Source organism: Vanacampus margaritifer, chromosome 1 (assembly GCF_051991255.1).
Source record: "Vanacampus margaritifer isolate UIUO_Vmar chromosome 1, RoL_Vmar_1.0, whole genome shotgun sequence".
Lineage (NCBI taxonomy): Eukaryota > Metazoa > Chordata > Actinopteri > Syngnathiformes > Syngnathidae > Vanacampus > Vanacampus margaritifer.
Genome location: NC_135432.1, coordinates 59,853,451 through 59,880,129, shown reverse-complemented (window position 1 = coordinate 59,880,129; position 26,679 = coordinate 59,853,451). Strand labels below are relative to the sequence as shown.

At 43.4% G+C, this 26,679-nt stretch overlaps 1 protein-coding gene across 5 annotated transcripts in view; it reads right to left on the bottom strand.

Annotated features, from left to right (window-relative positions):
- Window positions 1–26,679, bottom strand: part of fsip1 (fibrous sheath interacting protein 1) — a 40,317-nt gene that overhangs the window by 3,249 nt on the left and 10,389 nt on the right. For 3 of the 5 annotated variants that reach the window (XM_077558627.1, XM_077558615.1, XM_077558618.1), the window contains exon 8: window positions 15,151–15,303. In XM_077558627.1, the coding sequence (XP_077414753.1) occupies window positions 15,151–15,303 (153 nt within the window). Of the gene's footprint in view, window positions 1–15,150; window positions 15,304–18,580; window positions 19,311–23,789; window positions 23,884–26,679 lie in introns of those variants that run through there. The other 2 variants (XM_077558621.1, XM_077558632.1) reach the window with 2 other exon arrangements.

Below are 26,679 nucleotides of genomic sequence, written 5' to 3'. Positions count from 1 at the left end.
CCAGACGTCCCTTAAAAAGTTCAAAAACAGGGCGGGCGGAGGGGGCGCGGAGGCGGGAACCTGACACATCCCTCCAGTCTAGTCCGGGGGACGTCCCGGACGCCAGACGAGGGGAGCCCGGCGGCGCTGATCTGGAGGGCGCCCCGGACGCCACACCGGAATAGGACGGCCGTGGGATGAACATCTCCTGTCCACCCCCATGGGCCTGACGCCGCCATGGAAGAAGCGAAGAGACCCCGCACGAGAGCGGCCGAAGCCAGGAGGCCCGGGGCTGCAGAGGGTGAGAATGCCCGGGGTCCTGAAGCTGCCGTGGAGGCGCGAGGACTTGAGGCTGCCGATGAGGCGCGAAGACTTGAGGCTGCCGATGAGGCGCGAAGACTTGAGGCTGCCGTGGAGGCGCGAAGACTTGAGGCTGCCGTGGAGGCGCGAAGACTTGAGGCTGCCGTGGAGGCGCGAAGACTTGAGGCTGCCGTGGAGGCGCGAAGACTTGAGGCTGCCGTGGAGGCGCGAAGACTTGAGGCTGCCGTGGAGGCGCGAAGACTTGAGGCTGCCGTGGAGGCGCGAAGACTTGAGGCTGCCGTGGAGGCGCGAAGACTTGAGGCTGCCGTGGAGGCGCGAAGACTTGAGGCTGCCGTGGAGGCGCGAAGACTTGAGGCTGCCGTGGAGGCGCGAAGACTTGAGGCTGCCGTGGAGGCGCGAAGACTTGAGGCTGCCGTGGAGGCGCGAAGACTTGAGGCTGCCGTGGAGGCGCGAAGACTTGAGGCTGCCGTGGAGGCGCGAAGACTTGAGGCTGCCGTGGAGGCGCGAAGACTTGAGGCTGCCGTGGAGGCGCGAAGACTTGAGGCTGCCGTGGAGGCGCGAAGACTTGAGGCTGCCGTGGAGGCGCGAAGACTTGAGGCTGCCGTGGAGGCGCGAAGACTTGAGGCTGCCGTGGAGGCGCGAAGACTTGAGGCTGCCGTGGAGGCGCGAAGACTTGAGGCTGCCGTGGAGGCGCGAAGACTTGAGGCGGCCGTGGAGGCGCGAAGACTTGAGGCGGCCGTGGAGGCGCGAAGACTTGAGGCGGCCGTGGAGGCGCGAAGACTTGAGGCTGCCGACGAGGCGCGAAGACTTGAGGCTGCCGTGGAGGCTGCCGACGAGGCGCGAAGACTTGAGGCTGCCGTGGAGGCTGCCGACGAGGCGCGAAGACTTGAGGCTGCCGTGGAGGCTGCCGACGAGGCGCGAAGACTTGAGGCTGCCGTGGAGGCGCGAAGACTTGAGGCTGCCGTGGAGGCGCGAAGACTTGAGGCTGCCGTGGAGGCGCGAAGACTTGAGGCTGCCGTGGAGGCGCGAAGACTTGAGGCGCGAAGACTTGAGGCGCGAAGACTTGAGGCGCGAAGACTTGAGGCGCGAAGACTTGAGGCGCGAAGACTTGAGGCGCGAAGACTTGAGGCGCGAAGACTTGAGGCTGCCGTAGAGGCGCGAAGACTTGAGGCTGCCGTAGAGGCGCGAAGACTTGAGGCTGCCGTGGAGGCGCGAAGACTTGAGGCTGCCGTGGAGGCGCGAAGACTTGAGGCTGCCGTGGAGGCGGCCGACGAGGCGCGATGACTTGAGGCTGCCGTGGAGGCGGCCGACGAGGCGCGATGACTTGAGGCTGCCGTGGAGGCGGCACGGAGTCCGGGGACTGTCGCGGAGCCGGCACGGAGTCCGGGGCCTGCTGTGGAGCTGATATGGGAACTTGGAGCTGACGCGGAGCCGGAAGTTGCTGTGGAGCTGATCCGGAATCCTGGGGCTGTCGCAAAGCCGGGACGGAAACCTGGGCCTGACGCGGAGCTGATACGGGATCTTGGGGCTGATGTGAAAACGGGACGGAAACCTGGGCCTGACGCGGAGCTGATACGGGATCTTGGGGCTGACGTGAAAACGGGACGGAAACCTGGCCCGACGCGGAGCTGATATGGGATCTTGGGGCTGACGTGAAAACGGGACGGGATCTTGGGGCTGACGTGAAAACGGGACGGAATCTTGGGGCTGACGTGAAAACGGGACGGAATCTTGGGGCTGACGTGAAAACGGGACGGAGTCCGGGGGCTGACGCAGAGCCGGCACGGAGTCCGGGGGCTGACGCAGAGCCGGCACGGAGTCCGGGGGCTGACGCAGAGCCGGCACGGAGTCCGGGGGCTGACGCAGAGCCGGCACGGAGTCCGGGGGCTGACGCAGAGCCGGCACGGAGTCCGGGGGCTGACGCAGAGCCGGCACGGAGTCCGGGGGCTGACGCAGAGCCGGCACGGAGTCCGGGGGCTGACGCAGAGCCGGCACGGAGTCCGGGGGCTGACGCAGAGCCGGCACGGAGTCCGGGGGCTGACGCAGAGCCGGCACGGAGTCCGGGGGCTGACGCAGAGCCGGCACGGAGTCCGGGGGCTGACGCAGAGCCGGCACGGAGACCTGAGGCTCCGACGGCTGACGCAGAGCCGGCACGGAGACCTGAGGCTCCGACGGCCGACGTGGCTCGGAGACCTGAGGCTCCGACGGCCGACGTGGCTCGGAGACCTGAGGCTCCGACGGCCGACGTGGCTCGGAGACCTGAGGCTCCGACGGCCGACGTGGCTCGGGGACTTTGGACTTCGGCCGACGTGGCTCGGGGACTTTGGACTTCAGCTGACGTGGTTCGGGGACTTTGGACTTCGGCTGACGTGGTTCGAGGACTTGGGGCTGCCGCGGAGCCGGCACGGAGTCCGGGAGCTGCCGCGGAGCCGGCACGGAGTCCGGGAGCTGCCGCGGAGCCGGCACGGAGTCCGGGAGCTGCCGCGGAGCCGGCACGGAGTCCGGGAGCTGCCGCGGAGCCGGCACGGAGTCCGGGAGCTGCCGCGGAGCCGGCACGGAGTCCGGGAGCTGCCGCGGAGCCGGCACGGAGTCCGGGAGCTGCCGCGGAGCCGGCACGGAGTCCGGGAGCTGCCGCGGAGCCGGCACGGAGTCCGGGAGCTGCCGCGGAGCCGGCACGGAGTCCGGGAGCTGCCGCGGAGCCGGCACGGAGTCCCGGAGCTGCCGCGGAGCCGGCACGGAGTCCCGGAGCTGCCGCGGAGCCGGCACGGGAACCTGGGACTGCGGCGGCAGACGTGGCTCAGGGATCTGAGGCTGTGGCGGCAGACGTGGTTCTGGGACTGGCAGGATAGGGACTTGAGGCTGCGGCGGCAGTCCTGGCAGGGAAAGGGACATGAGGATGCGGCGGCAGTCCTGGCAGAGAGGCTTGAAGCTGTGGCGGCAGACCTGGCAGAGGACTTGAGGCTGTGGCGGCAGACCTGGCAGGATAGGGACTTGAGGCTGCGGCGGCAGTCCTGGCAGGGAAAGGGACATGAGGCTGCGGCGGCAGTCCTGGCAGAGAGGCTTGAAGCTGTGGCGGCAGACCTGGCAGAGAACTAGAGGCAGCGGCGGCAGGCGTGGTAGGACAGGGACTCGAGGCTGCGGCTGAGCCGATACGGGGACCTGGGGCTGCGGCGGAGCCGACACGGGGACCTGGGGCTGCGGCGGAGCCGACACGGGGACCTGGGGCTGCGGCGGAGCCGACACGGGGACCTGGGGCTGCGGAGGCAGACGTGGCTCGGGGACTGAGAACAGCGGTGGCAGACGTGGTTCGGGAACTGGAAACAGCGGTGGCAGACGTGGCACGATAGGGACTTGAGGCTGCGACGGTAGACCTGGCAGGATAGGGACTTGAGGCTGTGGCGGCAGTCCTGGCAGGGAAAGGGACATGAGGATGCGGCGGCAGTCCTGGCAGAGAGGCTTGAAGCTGTGGCGGCAGACCTGGCAGAGGACTTGAGGCAGCGGCGGCAGGCGTGGTAGGACAGGTACTTGAGGCTGCGGCTGAGCCGATACGGGGACCTGGGGCTGCGGCGGAGCCGACACGGGGACCTGGGGCTGCGGCGGCAGACGTGGCTCGGGGAGTTGCGGCTGGCGACTCCGAGCTCCAGCATCTGAAGCCCAAGGACGCCCAACTTCCTTAACCAAAGAGGACAGCAGGTCCATTTGGGCGGCCATGACGTGCTGGAGCTCCTCCTGGCGCGACAGGCGCGCCTCCTGATTCCGCATCATGGTTTTCAGCACTCCCGCTGGGTCCTTCTCTGGTTGGTGCATTCTGTCAAAACGGGGGGCTTTAGGACCCAGATGCGGGAAGGCAGAGCAAGGAGGCAGGGGTGTAGTTAAAAAAAAAAGGGATTTAATTTCTATTAACAAAAAGGTTTCCAAAGTTCAAAAACATAAAACAAAGCATGAACTTGAACAAAAGAGGGAACAAAAAAAACAGACAGCAACAAAACATGAACTTGAGCTAGAACTTGGGAGGGAACAGAAAACAGGGCAGCGTGACATGAGGACAAACATACATACCACAATGCACCAACACAGACAGAGGAGAGACAGCAGACTAAATACACCAACACTAATGACGCAACAAGACACACCTGGACCAGACACAAGTGGCTGAGGGCATTGATTGGACAACACAAGGAAGGGCAGGGTCACAATCAACAAGACAAGGAAAACACACAAGGAAAGCAGAAACTGAGCATGACAGAACCAAAACCAAAACATGACAACATGAGTATGAAACCAGAAAAAAGTATTTTATTGTACATTTTATTGTACATTTAGAACAGGTATAAAATTTGATTAATCGTGAGTTAACTATTGAAGTCGTGCAATTAATTACGATTTTAAAAAATGATCACTATATATATATATATATACACATAACCAGTGTAACTCATCTGGCGTGATGTCTAAGCAGATGTTTTCCCCGCCACCCCACTGTAGCAAAAAATAAATAAAAAATCACATTCCTGCGTCTCATCTATCCCAACAAGCTGCAGCTAATACTCTTCATCGATCATGTGCACGCTGCCCCTGAGCGGACCACCCTGTGAAAGGTAGCACAGTTTTCATTTGTTGATAGACATCTCCACCAGATCCTGCCCCCTTGCTCCAAGTACTCCACAATGTAATGTCAGCCTTCGGGTCATAAAGGCTTCGCCTGTGTTAGTCATTTATGACCCCTCAATTACCCAAACACTGTATATCATTTTCTTTACAGACACGAGTCCACAAGCAGCGGGGGACGCATTCCAGCCTCGTTGACCCCCCCCCCCCCCCCCCCCCCCCGCAGCCCTGCAGGCACTGCCACGTTTTTGTCTTTTGACATGCAAGGTGCACTGTGGACTTGACCTTCAAGAGTAAATATTTGCCTTATCCTGTCATTCTTTCCAGTATTTTACATTCACTGTGGATTAATGACAGTAAAAAAGCACATAAGAGAGAAAATAATTTTTAAAAAAAACTACCATTTAAAACAAAACAAAACCTAATCTTCCAACCATGTCCATCCAGGCACTTTGGATACACGTCACTTCCACTAATAACTGACATTTCAAATTGACCCACTTGGAACTGGCAACTATGACATAAATTGGCACACTGATACATAAAAAAAAGCAGCAATTAGATATGTCAGTAGTTTTACTCTCTCTGAATAGGCCAATAAAAGTGTCCCACTGACTGGGCATGAAATTCTTTTGAACAGCGCCAGTCGTCACGGCAACGGAGAAGGACTCTTTACATGGGGCTGTTTTAAACTGAAAAATCTCTAATTGTGGCTATTCCTTTAGATGACAGCAATGTTTTAGGGCAGTGGTCCTCAACCCTGGTCCTCGAGGACCGGTATCCATCCTGTTTTCCATGCCTCCCACAGCCAACACAGGTGATTCATATCATCAGCCATCTCTGGAGAAGGCTGATAACGATCTCCACCTGTGTTGGCTGTGGGAGACATGGAAAACAGGCTGGATACCGGTCCCTGAGGATCAGGGTTGAGGACGACTGTTTTAGGGTATGTCTACTAACAAAAATGTAGCAAAACCTGCATCGAGTATGTACAACAATTCCAGATCACATTGACCTACAAATGGTCTTCCTTAGCCACCTGCCATGTCGTATGAGAATAAAAACTTTGATAAGTAAAACTACGCCACTCGATACAGCGCTTTAAGTTTGGGCGTGCCTCAGGGTCACCCCGGTTGAACTTGAAGGTGCCCAGAGGGAAGTCTGCACAGACAGCTGTCCCGCAACCTGGGAAAAGTAGAAGAAAATGCAATGGATGGATGGGGGGGGGGGGGGGGCATTACTTATACAGTGGTGTTTTGAGATACGAGTTTAATTCGTTGAATGACAACGTTCATAATTCAGCATGGAGCAGTTTAAAATATCCGTTTTGCACCGTTGTGGGCGTAAAAACAGCCGACTTAATTCGCCGCCAATCCAAGCGGCTTTTCTCATTCTCTTAAAAATGGCACAGTCATGACATGGTAGAAGGAGAAACAGATTTGCTGGAATATATACAATAGGTCAAATCATGCAAAGTAAGTATATTGTATATATATACTTTGATCAAATTCCCTAAAAATCACATTACACTACCGGCGCCAATACTTAGACGTGGTTTCAGACACTCTCGCCATAGCTTCAGCCATGGCAGCAACATCGCTTTAAGCTCGCCGACGTCACAAGCTTCCTCGCCAGTACCCAAATTTAAACACGCATATCGCTGCCTTGTACCTCCAAAACCGTCACTTTTCAGGAGAGCCCACTTTTACTTTTTCAATCATTAACATTGCATCATCAAAAAGAACAAGCCATTTTCAACACTTTAGATTGGTCAATAATTCGTATAAATCACACCCACAAGTGTGGACTCACCAAAAGTAGAGATTTTGGGAAAAATATGAAATTTGCCAAATTCTGATTTACAAGATTTCGGCCTGATACCAGCGATATAGCATAGCATGAAATTTAAATTTTGTACGTGTTAAAATGTGTTTAAAAATGTGGGCAAATAATCATTTTTTTTTTTTTTTTTTTTTCTGGAGAGCTCAGTATTGTTCATTCGGTAATTTTACTGATTTGACATGTCATCATCATTGCTCTTTTTTTTTTCTTTTTTTTTTGTATGTGGGTGAGTATGTGTATGTGCGTGTGTGTGCGTGAGTGAGTGTGTGTGTATTCATTAGTTCACCTAAAACCTATTAAAAAATCCCACACCGTTCACCTAAACCGAACACTTCCAGCCAGAGTCGTGAGGCCGTCAGGAGACCCGAGGAAGGACCAAAGAAAAGAAAGGAAAGTGAAATCCAACACCGACCACTCACCACCCACCGGGCCACCAACCAGAGTCCCTCACCAACCCCAGAAACATCAAATAATCCTTTCTAATATCAGAAATTTTCATTTAATTCTCATTTTTAATAGCTGAATGTCATGTAATGGCCCTAAATTTGCTACGGAGATGAAAAAAAAGGACTCAAGGAAGACTTTTTTTTTTTTTTACTACTGTAACTGTAAAAGATGACCTCTTCTCCCTTTTCCTACACATTACTCGAAAGGCCAAATGTGTTCATAGTGTCTGTCTCTTGTCTACAGAGTCATTTAATCTTAAAAAAGCCTTTTCAAGAACTCTCAATCCCGTACTTTAAAGTCTCCGTAATACATCGAGACGGCAGGAGTGAAAGTCATTGTGGCACAAGTTGACGTTTCCAAAGAAAAACAAACTACACGTATGTACTTCCGGACAGCACCATTTCTTCCACTAAATTTATCGCTAAGACAGGAACAACTATGTTGAGTCTGAAAAACTTCACAAGGAAACAGAAGATTAAAAGCAGCCGAAGATAACATTTTAGTGCCCTTTATGTCTCACAGCCCCAATTCTACAAGCATCGCAATAATGCTCCCTTTGAGCTTTTTCTCTACCACCTGCTATCCAGAACCACAACCAGTGGGCCTTGTTGTTTTGTGTCCAGCAGCTAGACACAAACCATATGACCAGAGACCGTGTCTGTGTATCTGGCTCTCATGCATGGAGCCATTTGTCTTTCCCCTTCCTCTGATGGTGAGAAACTATTTGTTTTCTGTTGACAAAGGAATCGCTGGTGACCTTACGGGATTGAAGCTATCCAGTATAACTTTTGACGGCGGTACGTCAAAGATACAGTAAGTCCGCCAAACGACCGCTCGCGGTTTTAACTCCTGTGCATTGAAAGAAGGCCGCAGGTTGGCTTTACACAAATTGTGAGAAGCTCGGCTTTCGTGGTCACTGACTCGAGTCACATAAGTCAACTGAATGGTCCAACGCACCCCTGGGGCAATATTGGATCCATGTGCTCCCTTCTACACATGTGGAATTTCTTACAATGAAGGTCAACAATGCTTTCTTCATTAGTAAACACATGATATCATCCAAGATGGGAAGTATGTCAATTCTCAAGATGATGTGATGGGTTTAGGGTACCTCTTTCGGACACCTTGTCCTCACTTCACCTCAGCACTTGAGCAATATTTCACCGCAGGAATGATCCTTTCATAAATTAAAAAAAAAAAAGGCTTTCCATGCAGGAGGGAGACGCGCATAGTTCTTTTACTGGCGCTACATGTGCTGCGGTCTTCGCTTTCGTTCAAAACAGAGAATGATAGAATAGTTTAGAACCGCCACAATCCACTGGGCTACCCCACCAGGACTTTTGCTGTGTCAGCAAAATAATTGCACTTACTCGCTGTAATGACTTGTGAATTTCGTTTTTATTTTTTTTAAACAATCACTTATGATTAGAACAATTAAGATCTTGCAAACTACCTGCTTCTTCTTTGCATTATGTTTGTTGTCAAATTAAGTCAACCATATTTTACTGAGCAGCCATGGCAGTGGCATATGTACAGCTTTTCTAAATCGTGTCCATTTCTTTTTTTTTTCTCTGGAGAGCTCAGTATTGTTCATTCTGTAATTTTACCGATTTGACATGTCATCATCATTGCTCTTTTTTTTTTTTTGTATGTGGGTGAGCATGTGTATGTGCGTGTGTGCGAGTGTGTGTGTATTCATTAGTTCACCTAAAACCTATTAAAAAATCCCATACCGTTCACCTAAACCGAACACTTCCAGCCAGGGTCGTGAGGCCGTCAGGAGACCCGAGGAAGGACCAAAGAAAGGAAAGGAAAGTGAAATCCAGCACCAACCCCAGAGACATCAAAATTCCAACAAATCAGGGAGACCTCAAGAGACCAAAGGAGAGACTGAGGAAAGGAAGGAAGGACAGACGAAGAAGAGTGAGATCCACAGACCGTGTCCATTTCTAAGGCAGCGATCAGCACAAATGACTCTCCTAGAATCGGGCTACCATTTCAACATGTGAAGACCTGTGTTTTTGTCGTTGAGATTACATTTAGTTTGGTTTCATGGTATGTCACTGCCTTGCTTGTTAGGTTTTTGTTTCCACCCTCGTCAACCTGGTTGTTGGCTCTCGACAAGATGTTCCTCACTTTCTCGTCAGTTTACTTGGAGATTTTTTCTGTTTGGTGGTTCGTTGTTTTTGCTTCTGCTTCTGTCAATTGTCACATACCTTTGTCATGCTATGTTCTCAGTTGTGGTTTGTTTCTTTAAATATATATATTTTTAAATGTTTGGCTTTTTGTTCTTTAGAAAATGAATACTAAAAATATTTTTTGGAGATTACTCCTTGTCTCCAGTCTTGTGACAGAACAGATACAGATATATATACAGATACATACATGGTGTCATGTTTATTTTCAGTCTTGTTTACTCCCTGTCATGTTTAGCTTCTGTTTTCCTTGTGTTTTCCCCTTGTCTTGTCATTTCCTTTTTTATTGTGAAAAGTCTGACTCCTCTCGTTTCAGGTCACTTGCCCTTCCTTGTTTGGTGTCTTTGTCAACCCTGATCCCTGATTGTGTCCACCTTTCCCCATTACCCTCATGTGTCATCCAATCAGTGCCCTCAGCCAGGTGTGTCTTGTTATGGCATTAGTGTTGGTGTATTTAGTCGGTTGTCTCCCCCCTGTCTGTGTCGGTTCATTGTTGCCACTGTCGTAAGTCATTCGCCACGTCACGCTGACCTTTTTGCCTTATCAGGATCCATGTCATGCTGTTAGTTTTGCCTAAGTTGTTTTGCCATGTTTAGCGTCATGTTTTGTTAGTTCCGTTTATTTTGCACTTTGAAGTTAGCTTTTTGATTAGAAATTAAAACCTCTTTTTTGGACTGCACCTCTGCCTTCCCGCATCTGGGTCCTAAAGCCCCCACCTTACTGACACATGGAGGCTGATTTTCATATTCATCCCTTGCAGTGAATCGCTTCAGACTATTATAACTTGTTGGTCCATATCTAAATATAGCTACAGTATATAATATGTATTGTACTGTCATAAATATGGTCGCAAAGCACCATGATTTGGGCTGACAAGTGAGAATGAGTATGATTGATGTTAGACTAATTACGAGCAAGACCTTCTTTTGGAACCGTCCCACCTACTTTTTCTAGTTGACTTAGGAACACAGCCAAATAAAGATGCAGGAAAACTAACCTGATAAGGCCAGTCCTCATAAATTCCATGGAAATCTCATCTTTCTGGAATTGTTTGCTTTTTTTGTACTTTATTTTGAGAGGAATATGTTATCAATGACAACAATGTAAGACACGCCAAATTGTGCTTTTTCCTGGAAAAGGAAATCAAAGAACATTGCTCACGTGTGATAGGTCAGCAAAGACAAACTTGAAATACATGAAAAAATGTGCAAAACCAGCTCCGCTTATGTTTTTGTGTCAAAGACAATATATATTAAGGGTGTGCAGCTCTCCAATCTCGAGGATTTGAGAATTGTATCATTCTTGATATATGGGGTACGATACAATTCAAGATGTAACTATTTTAAAATGTAACCCCGCAATTTGGTTCAAGTTCGTGGTATTGCAATTTGACTCGATACTGTAGCTTTCGTCATGTTTATTAAAGCGCAACATGTTGAAAGTCTTCCACAGCCCTAACTATCAAGTTAATTAAATTCAAACAAACAACAAATCCTCAGCAATGCACAAACTACGTATCTCCAAACACTGGGTGTGATACAACTGAATGATGCGATGATTTTAAAATGTAATGATTCGACTTCTTCCCGATTCAAATCAGCATAAAAATAACAGCACAAATGTTACCATCTCCCACACCGGACTCATCCAAGGACCATGCGTTTTGGACTGCGATACATAAAAGGGCCAAATGCTTAAAATATGAAGTTGGGGGAATTGTCTCAAATGTCTTGATGAGACTCAGCATAAACACCGAATGAAGACGTATGTCTCAATATTTGTCTCTAATTAAAAAGACTTTGGGCAACACTGTGGCCTACTCGGCAATTCTAAAAGTTTGGGGGACGAAACTCAATGCCCTGCAGATGGCCTCTTGCCCAACATACACTGGAATTGGCTCCAACTTCTAGTTCATAACAGGGACAAGAACTATAGAAAATGGATGTACGAATTCAAAGACTTGAATATCAGAATATGGTTTCCTCTCTACAATCCAAAAGGGGACATACCATCAGAGTTTAGGGTGTCAGTCAATTCACATTTCAGCACTCACTTATGGTCACAAGAATGTGGCTGAAGATGCGTACAATACGAACAGCTTCTTCCATAACGTGGCTGTTCTCCTTTCACACAATACGGGTGAAGACTCATGGAACGCCACATTTTATGCGAAGCATGAATGCATATTGTAACTGGGACAAAGTCAAAGTAAACGTAGGTCAACAAATGTTCATGTCCACATCAATCATAAACCACTGACGATCCAAAAACAACTCATCAAATGTAAACTTCAAGATCGTTTTCATCCAAAGAGGCTGGCTGCTGAGTTCACTTGTTTTTCATTACAGGGCCGCCTTGCCTTAAGTCGATGCCGAGCTCTGCTTAAAGAATCAGTGTGGCGCCTACAGACGTTAGATTTCATGACACAGGAAGAATTGAATATCTAAAACGGATGTTAAAGACTAATGAGACCCACAATTTGATAAATGGCCAAGTTACTTTATTGCTGTCTTTTCATAATACGAGAGTCGTTTTAATAGAATTGCTTTAAAATAACACCCATCCCATTTTTACTGCGTATTCCAAAAATGCCATAAAATCATCAAAAGAATGGTGAATTTGATGGTAGCTATGAGTGTTAAATGTACTTGAATGCAAACAATTGAAGGAGTTTTTGAAACTAGACATGGTGATGTCTATTGTTTGGTTAATGAAGAATCAGAAGGATGAAGAATTACAGCATATCCATTTGTTAAACTCGGGTTGAAAAAATGTGGGTGTGGTTCTGTCTCATTCAAATGCTGAATATGGCTTTCGTTACCAGGACGACCAGGGACAGCATTTGGGCAACTCCATGTTGCGATAAAGTGAGGGCAACTCCATGTTGCCAACTGTGTGACCTTTCCGACCCTTCCCGTGCTATTTCAAGTAATGATAATAATAAATAACACATCTAGTGACTTTTTGTGGTGTGGAAACTCAAAGACACCCTGCAGAGTTGATGTTCGGCCTGCAGATGAATAGTGCTTGCACAAATTCACCACCAATGTCTAATTTAACTTGAACCAATTTCTTCCATAAGACGAACCCTTTGAGTGACTCATATGGGCTGTTTGCAATTGTTTGTCCTTTTATCCCTCAATAATGCAGTGCAGTTGGATGCTCAAGTAATTGTTACCAACTTGTTTCTTCACTGTCACATATGATTGATGCACCTGTTTGAACAATGAGGTCAACAAGCAGACGAGCACGAGTACTCTTCAGAGTAGTAACGGACCATGAGGCACGTTTAAGGTATTTAAGGATTATATTGATGTGTCCAGTACACTCAAAACACACCTTCATACAACTAGCTGTCAAAGTCTGATGGATGGATGGATGGATGGAGCAGGCTCATAGACATACCTACGTGGCAGCCATCTTTGTAGGGGCGACTTTCAAAGCACGGACATGTGTGGTGGGCATGTTTAGCATGGACATTAGCTTAGCATCAAGCAACAATTTTAGGCCATGAAAGGAAGTAGGCTAATTCAATTTAGCAGACATTCGGCTTCAACTGATGACCCCTCCCCCCCAATTAGTATATTAAAGATTTCACTGTACTTTAATAAATCTTTGAACTAATCAAACTGGAGCATTATTATCTAGTCAAACAGCAATTTTCTTTTAAACCACGCTTGTAGTTGATCTATCAGATTATGCTCGTCTAACTACTTTTGTAAGACAACGTGAACAATTTTCCCAGAACTGTTATGTAATAATAGTAACATTTTTATTAAACTACATAATCATACTGTTTCTGAGAATTTTGGACTTCAGTAGAATTATGCAGAAAACTTGCATGATACTTTAATACTTTTCACACTTTACAAGACAAGTTTGATTTATGGGTGTGTTAAAAATCACAACTTTATGGCCGTAAGAGGATTTGGGTGGGAAATTGGCCCTCCGAACTCCACAAATAAATCTTCACACACAAACAAGCCTTGTTGCACTAAACTAGACAAGTTAGTGCTTCATCCAGGTTTTAATGATGGTATATAGAGTACAATGACACTAAATTTAAGATGCAAAAATCTACAGACTGGAGTGTAAAAACCAAAAAGCTTAATTAAGCCAGGGCGAGATTTTGTTTGCATGTCATGATGCCTTGTTTGAAGTTAAGCTGTGACTGCCACGTCAGTGTTTTTATTACCCCTTAAATCTTTTATGTTCTTATTAGTCATTTGCTTCATCACGCCATGATTGATCAGCATCAAACCATATGTCTGATTATGCAATAATATTTTGGGGGTGGGGGGTTTGTGCAAGATACTCAGAGATGCTTTATGGAGGTCAAATGAGAAACAAAACATTATTTGTTGCTGAAGACCAGCAAAGTCGAATGTGTCTTAATCAGTAGTTCTTAACTCATTCACTCCCAGACATTTCCACTGGAGCAACCCCCTTCGCTCCAGTCCAGGCTGTTTTCACGGATTTGGACTGATTTTGCAAGGCCCACAGAATATTGTGTTCTATTGTTATAAAAACATGGAACCTAACAAAAAAAAAAAAAGATTAGAGTCTCTTCTTTCATCAGGAAAAAAAGTATATTTCTATCTGTTTCCGTTTTGCAGCAATTAGCATTAGAATATAGCTTCAGTTTAGTATAGTTTCATCATTATTCACAAATCTGTTTAAAACAGTGGTGAAAGGAGCTTTTTGCAACATGGCCCTGGTTGATCTCTTATACTCTGCTGCCACCTGCTGTCCGTTTTTGTAATAACAACCATTGCTTCACGCGTTCTCTTTAGTTTAGAGGCTGCATCAAAGCCTCCTGTATGCTCTAGCATAAAAAAAAAAGGTTTAAATATGTTTTTGGGACAATGGTAATATTTAAAATAGAGTTTTTGGGAGCAAATTAGTTAAAGGGGAAGTCACCACCACAACCCCCCCCCCCCCCCAAAAAAATAAAAATAAAAAATAAAAAATAAAAAATAAAAAATAAAAAATAAAAAATAAAAAATAAAAAATAAAAAATAAAAAAATAATAAAAATAAAAATAAAAATAAAAATCTTGACAATAACATGTTGACCACACTAGTTTCAACATGACAACCGTTCCGGACAGACCAAAACAAATCCTTTGGACCATACCTTGAACCTATGTACATTCACCGAATCCTCCATTATTGAAAAATAAAATGATTTTTTTTTTAAATTTGCTTTGTTTATTTGTTTGTTTTCAAATTTAAGTCAAAGGTATGGGCTTTACTAGTGAACAAAGGAACAGTGAGAGTAGCCTTTTCATCTAATCTGGCTCTCTTGGCCCTTCTTTGGTATTTGTAAATCCACTAAGCTAAAAGCTGAATGAGCTCCAAATGGTTTCCAGGGAACAGAGTGGAGCTCGGACATCATGTCTCAACTGAGAATGCCAAGAAGGCACGAAACACTACGCTGGACAAAAGGACATCAATGCATCGTTGTCTTTGGATGCTTGCAATGACGAAAGCAAACTTAACAACAGAAAGAAATTCAATAACTCTTGAGCTTGCTGAAAAATTATAAAACAAGGAAGCAATAGGTTTGTATTGACACAAATGCTGCACTGTTTATTATCATCCTCACTGGATATGAACTTTGTGCTTGTTATAATTTGTCATGTATGTGCATGAGATAAACAAAGAAGGGTGTTCTAATGAGAAACACAGGTGGTGTGTTGATGAAGTGCATTTTTGTGTTGTGAGTGTGTGAGAAAACATGGCTGCTGCCAACTCACTGTCATCTCCTGGTCCTGGCCCAGAAGGTCCAGCTGCCGTTGGATCTCCAGGAGTTGCTTCTCCTGCGTCCTCCTCTCCTTGATGTCCTGCAGGACCTTCTCTCCCGGCTGAGGGTCGCCGTCACGGCTCAGGTCAATGTCCGCGGCACGTCCCTGATAGACAACAGACGCGGGCGGGTGATTGTCACGCAGAGCCAGCGAGTCGGCGAGCATGCGGACATATTTGGGCACTGTCCTAGAATCACACTCTCAGCTGATGGCTCCCACATTTGGGAGTCCATCCATGTAGCAGTTCATCATCATTAATTTGAGTTGAAAGATTCAAATTGCTTCAAGACTTGCGAGATGCTCATTGCTGTGGCTCGCCGCTGCTTAGCAAAGAATCACATCAGGTACTCAAAACAACCTCACATAAATTACACATGTGCTCTTGGTTGACTAAGTGCAAGGCAAACTGTGGAAATGGCTAATAGGACGCTCAGACTCAAGGGATTTTGTGCGAGACAAGTGATGGAAGAAAGGTTTGGTTTTCAGGAAATAGTAACAAGCTTACTTAATGACAAAAACATTAACTATAGAATGGAGCGTTCTCTAAGATCAGACACATTTCAATTACTGTTAAGTGTTAGGCCGTCAAGCCTTTGTAACTAACAAGGGCTTCTATTCACTACTATCCATGGAGAGGTATTAGCAAATTTCCAGATAGGCAGACAGGTTTACATCCAACATATCAAACAGACACCAGGAACTCATGTAAAATCAATAAAGACATAGACCAATGGCAACAGAGCGCAGAAATAGCACATCATATAACGATCAAGATTTATATTTAGGAATGGAACAACACCGGTTGCAAGTTCAACCATCTTCTAGTAACGTTAGCATTTTGGAATAAATAACTGACATAAAAGATGGATTGGTTGATTTTTGATGGATTCAAATGACAAATGTGGACAACCGCAGTTTTATCTAGATTTGTGGGTTTTGGAAATGGAACCCAAAAAAAATCTCTCTGGATTAGATGTGACTTTTCATTTGTGCAAGTGCATGATGAACATCATTTAACCCCCCAAAAATATATGTTTTAAAGAATATTTTCAAAACAACCACTGAGTTCAGAAGGGTTTGACATGAGAGGAAGCTTTAAAGGTTTGAGTGTCGCTCAGAACTAAAGCAATACGAACATCGGAATTGGTTGCTTAAAGGGGGGGGGGTTTAGGGAAATTAAAGCTGTATGCGGTGAAGAGGATTCAAGCTGCTAACATTTCAACATTGGCCCGAAAAGAAGGATTTGAGGGGAAAAAAAATTAAGAATAATCTGATGTCCGTTGACAAGAAGAGAGCACTCCTCACTGGAGGAGAATGTTAGCAAGGAATTGGAACAAAAGCTTGAAGAGTGGATTTATTCCATGTGGGACAAACACAATGGAGTAGTGTCCTGAAGATCTACCCTTCAGCGACAATACAAATACAATAGAATATCCACACATTTCACATTGTAATACTGCATGATATTACTCTTTAGTGATGTGAATATATCGTCATCTTTTTGACACATTATTAGAAACATTTGGGCAGGGACGAGTACCGGTATCGGGGGCGATACACAGCATTAAAAAAATAATATTAGTAAAATAAAATAAAATTGAAAATTCAAGGTTTTGATACTCGCGGCAGTGGCCGAGTTTATAATCAGGAACTAAAAAAATTAAATTGATATTTTCCATTCATTTTATGAAATTTTAAGAAAAAACATATATAATATAATTTGGCTAAACTATCCTTATGATCTATCAAACCGCACTATCCCAAATTGTCTTTATAAATTGATTGGACATCGAGCCTAAGGTCATTAAATACTGAAATGTGGGAGAAACAACTTTGTTTATGTAGCTCACTATCATTGTGGACTGTACGTTGTCCACTCTGGTTCTTGCTGAATTAGTCATTGGCCAATTTAGAAATGGAGACTAGTCAGCAAATGACTTGTGGTCGGGTGACCGTTTGGACCGCTATAAATATATAACCTATAAAAGCAATGATTGGGTCAAAAATGATAGGGTCAAGCAAAGAGGAAGCTGTCAATCACCAGGGTTGTTTTGGAGTGTTAGTCCAGTGCAATTGGTTGAATTCTCCAATGTTGTTTTTTTTAGTCTGGCATACACATGAAGTTAAAATGAATGGATATTGCATAAAATGTCAACATCTCAGTAGTTGCATACAAGCTAAATAATCATTTATTAAAGATCAAACAATTGTTATGATTAACACTGGGTTGATTGATTCTGCTATAGCATTAAGTTCCACGTAAAGTTCATCTTAAAATTATTACCCTGTTTTATGATTACAATACTAAATACATTCATACAACATGGGGAAATGGCCTGAGGGACATCCTACCAGTACAATTTAAAATTACATGTGAAAGTATACAGTAATGTACGGTTGGTGGAACTAATGACAGCTTCTATCTAAGGCTTATTTAAAGTGGTCTTTACTGGAGCTCTCTTGTTCATCGAGACTACAAAATTTAGCACCATGTGCAGGTCAGACCCCTGTCATGAAAATATAGTGTTCCAACCAGACAAAAAAAAAAAAATCCAAACTAATGTCTGTTTTTATCACTATTATCTCACCATTAAATGAAAAAAAATCTGGTAGTTTATTTGCTATGGTAATGACAGTGGACCAACTAGAACTTATGAACTTGGGCTGCAATGCTGAACACTGAACAGGGTTTGACATGTGTGTCACTTTGTATTATGATGGAATATTTTTATATCAATATATTATATATGGATACATTATAATTTCAATTCAGTTCAAATTAGTGCCATATATGATATTTCCTCAAACAGTGGTCTAAGTAGTCCTATAGAAGCCTCCCACTAAAGACATAGGGAGTGTAGACACACTACCTCATAAAAACAGGGTTAAAAAAAAAAAATCCATCTATTTTCTAAACCATTTCTTTGGGTGAAATGCTAACTACACCCAAGATTTGGGCACGGCCTTTTCTGCTTGCCTAAACACGATAAGAAGCACTGACCTACATTTACAACAAAATGAATATGTATTCATTTTCAACTGTCTTTCATCCTCATTTCATAGGTTGCCTAGATTCTAGTGGTGGATATTAAACTTTTTTTGTTGTCCAATCAGATTTCAGCTTCCATGTGTTGCCATGCCAATGTAATCTGCCCAGGGCTTTCAGAATCAGAAGTGCTCGCCCATGACACAAATACACTATGACCCCCGTATGGCCCCTGAATAGTCGTATTTGTCATAAATATGTGATTGTTTACAATCAAAAGTATGGAATAAAATCTTAATTAATAATCTGTGTTAGTTTGTTTATATTGATGGGCAATAAAAACAAAACTTTCATAAATAAATAAATAAATAAATAAATAAATAAATAAATAAATAAATAACCAATGCAACACCTGAAAGCAAAAAATTAAAAAAAATAATACAGCAACACACGTGTACTTGTGTTGTATTACGGGCTGGTGTGAAGACTACACAAAAAGAACAAATGACTGCAACAATATGACACGCAGATGCCGTCGTGCAGAACAGAGGGGTCACAGGATAGTGTGTGCTTGGACATGAGGAGGAACAATCTCCAGATTGTGACCTAATTCAACACTCGTGGGACTTTTTGGAAAAAGTATTAGGACAGACCTCTGTACTACCCCATCAAATGATGGAATATCTTTTGAAAGAATGTCTTTCATCCTCGCAGTCACGTTCCATGGACTTGTCAGGATGGACTGAGGCTGTTCTGGCAGGACATGGTGGTCCACAACTTACTGACACATGTTGTTTTCCTTACATTTGTCACTCGTTTGTACATTGACCAAAGGATTTATGTTAAATCTTTCTGGTCTTTTGCCTGTTTGTTGCTTTGCTTTGCAAGAAATAATAAACGCATGTTTACATTCCTTGTCAAGGCACTGGCAAATCTGGATTGATTAGTCTGTGCAGTTGTTCCAGCTAAATGTAGTGATGAGTCACTTGTTGGAGCGAATATCAATTCTTGACCTTAACAAAGTCCAGGAGTTGTTAGCATACGCCACAGCATTTGTTCTTCTTCACGAAGCTTCTTGACATACTTCTCGGGTATTCCCACCACCAACAATATCTGGGTCACGAGACTTTTGGGAGGGATGAAAAACACGTCAAACACAATTATATTTTTCAACGAAAGTGTGTCAAACTATTGAAGAAACATCAAACGAATGATTTGGGTTTTGGGCTGCTGAGTCCCGTTAAGTCGATTTAAATTCCCCAATTGGACGAAGCAAATTTTTTGAGGCTCCAAATTGTCCTCAACTGCAAAATGGATGTCAGTAAAAATAGAAACGGGATCAATCACGCTGGATGTGACACCTCCAGAGAATATGTACTCACGTTACCACAAAGCTCATTTGACTTCCCCACAACATGAGGGAACAAAGACGGCCTGCCAACCATTATGAAGCACGAGCGAATAAACGCGGTCAGTGTGCTACTTGAATGCTTTTCAGAAGAGTAAGCAAGCATATTTCACACTCATGACCAATTTTAGCAGTGCAACATGTTCCACACAGGAGTTGTCACTGTGACACCAAAGATAAACAGATGTAGCGGCTAAATGATGACGTACCATCGCCCAAGACAAAACAAAATCATTAATGGTGATGATCTATTATACCAAGGATTTTTTAATTTTTTTTTATTATAATTATTTTTTACAAAACAAGGCTTTTGCCAAGACCAAGGCCTAAATTGTGGTCAATGCTCTTACACATTCCTGCGGGTGGCGATAATGCACTCACGGCAGGGGAGTGAACCTACCCTAGCCAAATACACCCGGAATGGAAATCCAGCCGAGCAGCAATTGATCTCATCCCAGCTAGACATAAGTCAGTTTGATTTATATAGTTATTATTATTATTATTATTTTTAATCATATTGTTGTCGTTTTGAACGTTTACAGACACACATTAAGAGCAATGTTCTTGTGGAAAATTGTAGTATTATGCATTATGCAGTGCATGCACTCAGCAGTTCTTGAACGCTCCATTTCCATTTGACCTATATTTATATCACGTCAATCATTAGCTCGGCTTTAAAGCTCCAATGTGGGCCCCTTCCTCTGTGATACATGTTCGCCAAAAACAACTGTTGCATTCAAAACAAGAGCGCAGAACACACTTGGGACCACCCATTATTTAGGTCAGTGTCAGCAAGATGCTGAACCCCCAGTTGCTCTTGATGCTGCGTCATCAGTAGGTAAAATAAGGAGACAGTGTTAAAGCGCTTTGAGTACCGAGGTAGAAAAGTATTTACTATATAGGTCAGGTGTCTTTGGGCATTTGTGTTTCAGTGTGCTTCTGTAAGGAGAAAGTAATGTAAATAATAAAATAATAAATAATAAAATAATGTAATGATAAAAACTAATGTAAATGATGTATTGTAAACAATATCGTCTTGTAAAAATGTATTTTTCTATGTCTGAGCTTTCAATTTTACAGCACTATTTTACCTTCAAGACATTCAAGTGCATTTAGCTCATTCACCTAGCGATGATGAAGCAACAGGAAAAACCAAACGACACTCACAACATATCTGTGTAGTACGGTAACTAAAATTCGAACTATAAGCCTTAGTATGAAATTTTACAGCAGCGTGGTGTAATGACGTAGCGCAGACAAAAAAAAACTTAGCAGTTGAATGAATCTAGGTTAATAGCCAAGGTGCTGACACAACTCTACAAAGTGACTTGAAAACTGTTAGCAGTTAGCTTAGCTTTGATGGCATAATTAAGCATTACAATTTGAAAACCGGTAGCAGTTAGCATAACTTTAGGTTAGCCAAGTGCTGACACAACTCTACAAAGTGACTTGAAATCTGTTAGCCGTTAGCATGCCAGTAACTTTAGGTTAGCTTTGAGGACGAAACTCAGCTTTAAGACTGGAAAACTGTTAGCAATTAGCATAACTTTGAAACCAGAAGGACTCGAAAAGCACAGTGTTAGGTTTAAGAATGTGACAATGGGTTGGGTTAAATGCAGAAAACACATTTCACTGTACATGTGCGCTTTTTACCTTCCACCTCTGCCTTTCAACAAGTGGCCACTCAAAGCGCACAAGCAGGAAACAGAATGAGAGCAATTCTGCTCATCTGCTTTGCTTACTAGGCAACTTAGAATGGACGACACATGATTTGTGTTGTTTGTGAGATTTATAACATTGCTGTTGGAAGAGAGATTCGAAATGAAGAAAAGCACACCAGACGGTAAAAGAAAGTAGGCTACTTTCCTTTAAGAAATCTACTTCTACCATTGTTTCATATGGAAGCACAACTGTCCCACGTTTGTAAACCATAAACAATTCCAAAGAGGTTGACGTTCAGATTTTTCTATCGCAATGTTTACATTATTGTTGTCTTCCTTATGTTATAATTTTATCTTAATTGCTTGTTCTCGACATTAGAAGACCACTAATTGAAAATAGTCTCTAGAGTGGAGCATGTTGCCTTTGGCGAAGTGTAACGAGTTTCTGTTCCAGCTTGGCTGAGTCACCCAACCATGGCTGGTGTTGTTCAGAACAGTATGCTCTTTCTATGCGCCTCGACTTTTTCTGGTTGCCTGCAGATGGCGCATTCAAGACTCGGCATGTGCCACGTGGACTCAGGCCACCAGCCAAGGCTTGTCCACATGCTCTGGCTTGCCACAAGCACACCCTGTGAGAGCTGTTCGGAAGCGATGGCTGAGATGGTTGACTGTGCTCTTTTTTTTTTTTCCTCATTTCTTTTCTCAGACATCTTTGCAGGCCTGACCTGTAACTGCCAAGTTCTGAGGTGCTGGGACACAGCTGTGTGCTATATCATGTGAATAGATTTGCAAGAATAAACTCAATCAACAATAAAATCTCTTTACTGCTGCATAATGTTTCTTGGAAGAAGGCAAGGCCGAACTCATAGCAGCGTAGTCGTTTGACTATCCTCTACCAATAATTTAAGCCTCATCCATCCAAAACATCTTTCTAATTTGCCATCTTCATTTTAAGACTCCCCTAACTTGTAGATGATTGCAGATAGCTGAACATTCCTGAAGTGTTAGGAGATATTCATTTGTGGGTCATCTGGACTTTTTTCTTTCTTTTCAGAAGTGAGGGTGGTCCGGATAAATCTCTTCTGAAAAGATTAAAACCTTGTGATGCATCCTAAATCCACAAATTTAATACTGCACTAACACCACATTGGCTGTTTTCAGTGTTTGCTAAACAATGCAAAGGATTTTGAGACGTATGACCCCTAAGGTAGTTTTAATTTGGACTTTTCAAGTGAGTAATCTCACAATGAGAATCCCTCAAGGCCCCTATTCTTGTTGGATCGAAGGAGCCCTTTGCTGGGTTGCTAAATAACTTATGCAGAGTTCCTTCCAGTATTTGAGGATTTATGTCTGCGATGGATGAAGATGATTGCACATGAAGGAGTTTGTTGGTTTCCCACCAAGACAGTTTTCACTCGTATGTCTGCAAGAATCTGCAGCCAGTAGCAAGACATAGACGCCTGCTTGAGGAGGATCCAGCATTGAAATATATGATAACCTAAAAATAGTGGTCTCAGTGTATAAATAATGTAGTTAAAGTAGCACTAAGGAACTTTTTAACCTTAATAAAATATTTTCATAACTCTTCTGATGAAGCATCAATTTAAAACTAGTTGAATGGTACCTTTGCCATGGCCTGAGGGGTCTGTGTCATTTTTACTGGCACTAAACAACTTTGGGGAGGATGGTAGTAACACTGCCACACAAAAAAACTACAAATGTGCTGAATGCTTTATGGCATACGTCACTTCCTCCTTAACCCATTCATTACAAAGACTGAAGTCAGTTTGAGAAAAAAAAAAAAAAAATGCAATGTGCTTGTCCTCATGGGAAATGTGGTCTTCCTTCAGACATAACAATACCGCTTTTGTCTATATGGCGCCGCCATAATCAACATAAACTGAAAGTTCCTTAGTGTTGCTTTGAACTGTCTATATTACGTAAAATAAGGACTTAGTGCACATACTCTGTGTACTGTAGGCTATTAAATACAGTGGAACTTCTTAAATTGAAGCACTCCAAGGTCCTGCAGTTTTCAATTTGATCAAACGTTCTGGGGAAAATATGTGGCTAAAGTTGTTGTTGTCAAGTGAGGCTGTTAAGGAAACGCTAAGCTAACTTTATTGTTAGTGTAAGTCTTCATGTGTCTTTGCTCTGCTAAATGGCTATTAATAGAAGCAGAAGCAAATTATCTGTAAACCAATTATTTTTAAGAGTACTTTTAAAATGAGTGGAAATTATATTGAAGTGTTTTTATAATTTGGGGTGTATTTACAGTTTGAACTAGGAAACAATAAAATACATTTAGGTGTGGCTATAATTCCTTTTTGTATTCCTGGCAGGGCTCACCCCATGAATAACTGTAAAATAAATAACAAAATCAAGCCTTTCTAGTGACCTGTGTTGAAAAATGGGACACCAAATCAAAACTTTGTTTCAAAGGCTATGCCCAATTTCAAAAATATCACTTAGCTAACATAAGGTAATCACAATGTTTTCCAACAAATGACACAGACACGAGAACATTTGAACAGACCGTAAGGACAGCCAATGTTGAATATCAAGCGCATCTGGAGGGAATCTATGCCGAAGCGTCTTTTGCACTTCCAGTGCACTTCCACTGACACGTGCTGTGAATAGTCAAGAACAATATGGCCCACGTTTTAGTTGCAAAATAGTTTGGCCCTTATCACAAAGTGACCAAATGTGGGTCAGTGAGCAATTGTTGCAGATTTCTACGCTCAATTTGAAGAGTGTCGTGACAAAACTACTAAATGTACTTTAAATGAGACATAATTAGTAAGATTGATGGGGCCTCGGGGAACGGTAGGGACAGGTTGAATTTTGCCGTTAAGCTAAGCTAATTAACAGTTTACAGGGCTCCAGACTGTCCCTGCGCTAGAATTTGAGACAGTGATCTACTTTTGTAATAAATTTGCTTTTTTTAAATTTATTTTAGTCTTGAATATTTTTTGTGACTGACAAACCTCTGCTCCACGCTTAAGATCAGTTATTGGCGATAATGGACAAATTAGCTGCTTGCCAACCCGGCTAGACACATTCAGCACTCAAAACAATCATGATAGGGCCAGGCGTTTTAAGAGCGTGAATTAAGACCGCAACAAAAACAGCTTTAAATAGAAGAAAACTTTACGAGAAGGCAGTTGCCGGTGTTTGCCTAATGGTAAGTCTTCCCGTGGTTCTGCAATTGGCTAACAACTCGTCCACGGTTTACCCCGCCTCTTGGCCAAAGTCAGCTGGAGTAGGCTTCAGTTCACCCGCAAGGCCGCAACCTTGATTAGGACAAGTCTTATAGAAAATGGATGGATATACAGTGATTTAAAACGAAAGCTCATCTACATGACGATCTCACATAAAGTTTTGGCCATGGTGTTATTTAATTACATGATGAGCCAAAAATACTTGACCACATTATGTTGGCCGAACTCACCATTCATGACGAAAACTTGTTTCAAATTGGCTGTGGTTAAAAACATAAGTGCTCATGACCAACCACATTATGTGACCTCATTGCCTTTCATCAGAATAAAGCTAACCAATAGCAAACAAACAGCTGGTGACCTTATGAAGAAAAAACAATTTGATGCAATCAAATCTAATTAAAATGATTGGAACACCATAATGCTTTAATTAGTTTTTACTATAGGCACTTTTTTTTTTTAAAGATGCCTTATGAACATGCCCTTGTGTAAAGAGCCTAAATGAATAATTAATAATTAAGACTTTTTCTTGTTGAACTTCAGAAGGGTGTTTGCTGGAGCCATAAACATGTTTTTATTGAGATCAATTCAGAGCAATTGCAAATTAAAGGGAGCGTAATGAATGAAATGAAAAAGGGCAATAATGTTATATACTGTGTAAGTATCAATGATTTACGATGTCAAACACATTTTAAGACAGAACCTTCCTAGACCTATAAAATCAAAACGTTCAAATCATGCGAACTTTGGTATAAAAATGAGTTGCTCGTGCACAGAAGACTTTGTTAAGCCTTTCCACGTGTCTTAATATTTGCCAGTGAAAGAGAAAACCTTGTTCCCTTTCTGGAGCTGGTCCTCGTCCTCAACCTCAAACAACCCTGTAATTTCGTTCTGATGAGGGGACTGACGAAATGCTGTGCCAATGTTACAATGATACAAGCCCTAACAAGCCGGGCTCACCCACGGAAAACACTGTTTTCTGCTTTGCCAGAAAGGCTACAACTACTACGGTGGCTAAACAGGAACTAGTTACCTCCGCCAAGTGCAAAAAGCTTGAGTCTAGATGTTTATTTATTGAAACATGCTACTGTTTTTACTACTTTGAAGTGGCACTTTCCATTTCTTGGATAGACATAAGAGGGAATAGTTATTAAAAGAATTACAGTATAATTTTACAGAGGATCACTCTTGACTGGTTATCCAAGAAATAACCATGTCTCAAAATGTGAACAAATGATGAGGGGGACTATTTTAAATCCAATTCTAAATAATTTCGTCTCCAAAAGGGGTAAGCTGCAAAAAAAAAAAAAAAAAAAAAGTTTGGGAACCACTGGTCTAACTGGTTCTTGTTAGGGAGTACTGACTAGTGTTAATTTCGTCAACAAAAACTAAACAAAAATAATTTTGTCAACACACATTTTTCACCGGATTAAAACTAGACTAGACTAGACTAAAACCTTCATTAATAAACAATAACTGGGGCTAAATCAGTATGCATTTTTGTCGAGTAATGAAGACGAGAAACTGGACTAAAATCTATGGATATATTAGTTCATGAGACGAAAATTATAGAATTGTGTAAAGTTTTGTCTCTGCTCATCTGTCACTTTGACATTGTCATGTGACACGCAGTGACCCCCCCCCCCCCACCCCACCCCACCCCGCCGCCTTCAAATCTGCAGCTAGCGAGTGCAACATGCACAAACACATGGGACAGACAGGAGGTGGATTTACGGTGAGAGGTAAAAAAAAAAATAAAAATAAATTATAGTTATAATTTAACATTAATCCATTGGCTATATCGTTCCAACAATAATGTTAAACCAACCGCTAACTAATGCTGGCTAATTTACTACCTTATAGCATAGAGCCATAGCTGTAATTGTGTGTGAAGTTGATTTTCATCAAAAATTTGATGTGAAATAGTTTTAGATCTGAAATGTTCAACATAGTCTGCGTACAAACAAAATACAGCGGTTAAATGATTGTCCTGACTAAAACTCGACTGAAACGTTAACAATTTTTGTTGACTAAAACTAGACGGATAAAATTATGTTTTCTTGGACTACAATAAAGACTAAAATGCTAGATTTATAGTCGACTAAAAATTGACTAAATAAAAATGGGATGAGGTTGACTAACTATGATAAAAACTAACAAGCCTGATTGAAATGGGACTAAAACTGAGACTAAATGTAAAAATGT